At 49.0% G+C, this 6000-nt stretch overlaps 2 protein-coding genes across 2 annotated transcripts in view; both read left to right on the top strand.

Annotated features, from left to right (window-relative positions):
- astn1 (astrotactin 1) overlaps positions 1 to 6000 on the top strand; it is a gene marked incomplete at its 3' end in the record, with an annotated part of 1033675 nt that overhangs the window by 722182 nt on the left and 305493 nt on the right. The gene's annotated exons all lie outside the window — the stretch shown is intronic.
- Positions 1 to 6000, top strand: part of pappa2 (pappalysin 2) — a gene marked incomplete at both ends in the record, with an annotated part of 278401 nt that overhangs the window by 101812 nt on the left and 170589 nt on the right. The window contains one exon of the mRNA XM_079505807.1: positions 5249 to 5377. Within this exon, the coding sequence (XP_079361933.1) occupies positions 5249 to 5377 (129 nt within the window). The remainder of the gene's footprint in view (positions 1 to 5248; positions 5378 to 6000) is intronic.

The raw sequence follows: 6000 nt of genomic DNA, 5'->3' as shown, positions 1-6000 counted from the left end.
CCAGGTGATGACCTCATGATACATCACTGAGGATACGTCCCAGGTGATGACCTCAGGATACATCACTGAGGATACGTCCCAGGTGATGACCTCAGGATACATCACTGAGGATACGTCCCAGGTGATGACCTCGGGATACATCACTGAGGATTCGTCCCAGGTGATGACCTCATGATACATCACTGAGGATACGTCCCAGGTGATGACCTCGGGATACATCACTGAGGATTCGTCCCAGGTGATGACCTCATGATACATCACTGAGGATTCGTCCCAGGTGATGACCTCATGATACATCACTGAGAATACGTCCCAGGTGATGACCTCAGGATACATCACTGAGGATACGTCCCAGGTGATGACCTCAGGATACATCACTGATGATACGTCCCAGGTGATGACCTCAGGATACATCACTGAGGATACGTCCCAGGTGATGACCTCGGGATACATCACTGAGGATACGTCCCAGGTGATGACCTCGGGATACATCACTGAGGATATGTCCCAGGTGATGACCTCGGGATACATCACTGAGGATATGTCCCAGGTGATGACCTCGGGATACATCACTGAGGATTCGTCCCAGGTGATGACCTCATGATACATCACTGAGGATACGTCCCAGGTGATGACCTCATGATACATCACTGAGGATACGTCCCAGGTGATGACCTCGGGATACATCACTGAGGATACGTCCCAGGTGATGACCTCAGGATACATCACTGAGGATACGTCCCAGGTGATGACCTCAGGATACATCACTGAGGATACATCCCAGGTGATGACCTCAGGATACATCACTGAGGATACGTCCCAGGTGATGACCTCAGGATACTTCACTGAGGATACGTCCCAGGTGATGACCTCAGGATACATCACTGAGGATACGTCCCAGGTGATGACCTCAGGATACTTCACTGAGGATACGTCCCAGGTGATGACCTCAGGATACATCACTGAGGATACGTCCCAGGTGATGACCTCAGGATACATCACTGAGGATACGTCCCAGGTGATGACCTCAGGATACATCACTGAGGATACGTCCCAGGTGATGACCTCAGGATACATCACTGAGGATACGTCCCATGTGATGACCTCAGGATACATCACTGAGGATACGTCCCAGGTGATGACCTCAGTATACATCACTGAGGATACGTCCCAGGTGATGACCTCGGGATACATCACTGAGGATACGTCCCAGGTGATGACCTCGGGATACATCACTGAGGATACGTCCCATGTGATGACCTCGGGATACATCACTGAGGATACGTCCCAGGTGATGACCTCGGGATACATCACTGAGGATACGTCCCAGGTGATGACCTCGGGATACATCACTGAGGATAAGTCCCAGGTGATGACCTCGGGATACATCACTGAGGATACGTCCCAGGTGATGACCTCAGGATACATCACTGAGGATACGTCCCAGGTGATGACCTCGGGATACATCACTGAGGATACGTCCCAGGTGATGACCTCATGATACATCACTGAGGATACGTCCCAGGTGATGACCTCATGATACATCACTGAGGATACGTCCCAGGTGATGACCTCAGGATACATCACTGAGGATACGTCCCATGTGATGACCTCAGGATACATCACTGAGGATACGTCCCAGGTGATGACCTCAGGATACATCACTGAGGATACGTCCAAGGTGATGACCTCAGGATACATCACTGAGGATACGTCCCAGGTGATGACCTCAGGATACATCACTGAGGATACGTCCCAGGTGATGACCTCAGGATACATCACTGAGGACACGTCCCAGGTGATGACCTCAGGATACATCACTGAGGATACGTCCCAGGTGATGACCTCAGGATACATCACTGAGGATACGTCCCAGGTGATGACCTCATGATACATCACTGAGGATACGTCCCAGGTGATGACCTCAGGATACATCACTGAGGATACGTCCCAGGTGATGACCTCAGGATACATCACTGAGGATACGTCCCATGTGATGACCTCAGGATACATCACTGAGGATACGTCCCAGGTGATGACCTCATGATACATCACTGAGGATACGTCCCAGGTGCATCCATGCCATGTATTTGTGTTATTGTTTAATGTAAAACGCTCTGGATTAAGAGCGTCTGGATTAAGAGCGTCTGGATTAAGAGCGTCTGCTAAATGCCTAAATTGTAAATTGTAGTCGGCAGGTCGGCAGCCAATTTCATATAATTTTGGGGGTCCTTGACATGAAACTGACATAGAAACATAGGGTTTTTCATAAAAACTGTCAGGATTTAGAAGACAATTGTTTTGTAGAATCGTCCTCAGGTCTAAATGAGTTAAAATATAAAACAAATGTGAGCAGCAGAGTCCTCCTCTGGAAGCCCACCGTGGTTAGCACTTGATGTCTGTCAGGGAGAGAGAGAGAGAGGGGGGGAGAGAGAGAGACAGAGGGGGAGAGGGGGAGAGAGAGAGAGACAGAGGGGGAGAGAGAGAGAGAGAGAGAGAGAGAGAGAGAGCGCTGCATGGGGGCATTCTGTTATTCCAAGCTGTTTTCAAACGGCTTCCTAAAAGAAAGCACGTCGGCAGGAAGGCAGGTTGATGTGGTGGTGCTCCGTGGCAGGCTGCACTCTGCAGGCTCCTAAGATTAAGTGGTTATATATTATATAACCACTTCATATACATACAGTATATATTATTACACTTATTTAAACCATTCTAAGATCCTGTTATTTAACCCGGCTCGTGGTAAAACGTGGGTGACACAGGAAACGCTGCAGGGGGTCAACCCTATACCATGCCCTCATGGAGGGGGGGGGGGGGGGGGGAGAGACACAGAGAGAGAGAGCGAGAGAGAGAGACACAGAGAGAGAGAGCGAGAGAGAGACACAGAGAGAGAGAGAGAGAGACACAGAGAGATACAGAGAGAGAGAGAGAGAGAGAGAGAGAGAGAGAGACACAGAGAGAGAGAGAGAGAGAGAGAGAGAGAGACACACACACACACACAGAAACACAAGGAATCCATTTCAGAACAGGAAACAGAGTTGTGTCCCGTTTTGTTTGGGTTTTTTCCTTTTGTTTTTTTATAATCCTCCCCTTCCTTCTCTGATTAATAATTAATAAGGGCGATTTGTAAAGGGCCGGAGAAACCAGACACGCTGCGTCCGTCCGTCCGGGACTGGGGGGGGGGGGGGGGGGGGGGGGGTGTGCTCCGCTCCTCCGGGCTTCCTCTTCCTCCCGCCGGTCGGAAGCATGCGATGCGATGTGATGCGATGCGGGTGCAGCAGCAGCAGAGACGGAACCGCAGCCCGAGCGCTCAGCGGCTTTTTATAGACGCGGTCCAAACCAAAACAGATCGATAGTTCTAACTCTGGAGCGCGGGGGGTTCGGTTACGCACACACACTTCCTGCATGCTGCAAGCATTGCGAGTGTGTGTGTGTGTGTGTGTGTGTGTGTGTGTGTGTGTGTGTGTGTGTGTGTGTGTGTGTGTGTGTGTGTGTGTGTGTGTGTGTGTGAGGCTGTAAGGTCACTGAGTCTGGACGCCGCAAGGTTACCAATGAATGGAGCCAGCGTTTGTAGAAAAGGTTTTACTAAACTTTACTTTAATAAACTGAAAAAACAGTTTCCCGGTGGTTCACCAATTTCAACCAATTTCTCAGCTTTTTTTTTAGTGTTCCAGTTCCTATATTCTGTTCATTTAAAGGAGAATTCCATGCCAGAAGGCTGTGACCTACTAGTCACCAGTTCATTTAAAGGAGAATTCCATGCCAGAAGGCTGTGACCTACTAGTCACCAGTTCATTTAAAGGAGAATTCCATGCCAGAAGGCTGTGACCTACTAGTCACCAGTTCATTTAAAGGAGAATTCCATGCCAGAAGGCTGTGACCTACTAGTCACCAGTTCATTTAAAGGAGAATTCCATGCCAGAAGGCTGTGACCTACTAGTCACCAGTTCATTTAAAGGAGAATTCCATGCCAGAAGGCTGTGACCTACTAGTCACCAGTTCATTTAAAGGAGAATTCCATGCCAGAAGGCTGTGACCTACTAGTCACCAGTTCATTTAAAGGAGAATTCCATGCCAGAAGGCTGTGACCGACTAGTCACCAGTTCATTTAAAGGAGAATTCCATGCCAGAAGGCTGTGACCTACTAGTCACCAGTTCATTTAAAGGAGAATTCCATGCCAGAAGGCTGTGACCTACTAGTCACCAGTTCATTTAAAGGAGAATTCCATGCCAGAAGGCTGTGACCTACTAGTCACCAGTTCATTTAAAGGAGAATTCCATGCCAGAAGGCTGTGACCTACTAGTCACCAGTTCATTTAAAGGAGAATTCCATGCCAGAAGGCTGTGACCGACTAGTCACCAGTTCATTTAAAGGAGAATTCCATGCCAGAAGGCTGTGACCTACTAGTCACCAGTTCATTTAAAGGAGAATTCCATGCCAGAAGGCTGTGACCGACTAGTCACCAGTTCATTTAAAGGAGAATTCCATGCCAGAAGGCTGTGACCGACTAGTCACCAGTTCACAGAGCAGATTGTGTGCACATCTCAATGCCTATATTCAGGCATGCTGGATGTCAGGCATCAAGACAAACATCAAAGAAGAGGAAGAACATCCACACACCAGTTTGTAGAGCTCCGAGACTTACTTTATTTTATGACAACGAATATGCAACGTTTCGACCGTCTAGGTCTTCATCGTTCTTCATTCATAAGGGCGAGGTAGAGCAGGTCGTCCAATGATCCATGGGTCGGCGGTTCGAATCCCAGCTCCTCCTGTCTACATGTCAAAGTGTCCTTGGGCAAGACACTGAACCCCAAATTGCTCCCGATGTGCTGGTTGTTACCTTGCATGGCTTCCGCCGCAATCGGTGTGTGAATGTGTGTGTGAATGGGTGAATGTAATGCACATCTATGTAAAGCGCCTTGGATAAAGGTGCTATATAAATGTACCATTTACATCAGGCAAAATATTATTTAAAATATTAAACTGGTGTGCGGATGTTCTTCCTCTTCTTTGATACCTACTAGTCACCACCCAGGACAAGGAAGGACACAACACAGGGTTTCCTGGAACAACATATTTTCAGATGGGGGACGGAGGCATTTTACATATAATTTTTGGGGTTCTTGACATGAAATATTGAGCACCACTGATACAGTATGTGTCTTAACCGGCCACGTATGTCGGACTATTGGTATACGTGCACCAGACTAACATATGTGCCCCTCCCCTGTGCTGTGTGCGTTCCAGGTCCACTGTGAAGGGGGTCCAGTACCAGTACTCTGTCCAGGTGGAAGTGGACGGAGTCCTCAGTGAGATGTCCCCTCCACTCCTCTACGCCCCTGGAGACGCTTACTGCGGAGACGGACTCATACAAGGGTCAGTAAGTCTGCTACTGGATATCATCGAGTACCCGAAGTTCTGGTGTCACTCGTTCATCTTCCGGCATGGCGTGGTTATGTCAGCCCGCTATAACGCCGTTGTGGAACAATTGGGGCAGAGGTTCATCGTTGGCATCCAGGGAGTGTGTGTGCAAAGTTTAACATCGACCGGGCCAACGGTGCCGGAGAATTTAGCTGTACACGGACGGACGGACACATACTGACGGAGTGCAAAACATACTCTCCCCAAACATACTCTCCCTATGCCTTCGGCCTGGTGGAGACAATAAAACATACTCTCCCCATGCCTTCGGCCTGGTGGAGACAATAAAACATACTCTCCCCATGCCTTCGGCCTGGTGGAGACAATACAACATACTCTCCCCATGCCTTCGGCCTGGTGGAGACAATAAAACATACTCTCCCTATGCCTTCGGCCTGGTGGAGACAATACAACATACTCTCCCCATGCCTTCGGCCTGGTGGAGACAATACAACATACTCTCCCCAAACATACTCTCCCCATGCCTTCGGCCTGGTGGAGACAATAAAACATACTCTCCCCATGCCTTCGGCCTGGTGGAGACAATAAAACATACTCTCCCCATGCCTTCGGCCTGG

The sequence above is a fragment of the Electrona antarctica genome (genome assembly GCF_951216825.1).
Source record: "Electrona antarctica genome assembly, chromosome: 1".
Taxonomy (NCBI): Eukaryota; Metazoa; Chordata; class Actinopteri; order Myctophiformes; family Myctophidae; genus Electrona; species Electrona antarctica.
Note: the sequence above shows the minus strand (reverse complement) of the source record. Positions and strands in the feature narration are given on the sequence as shown.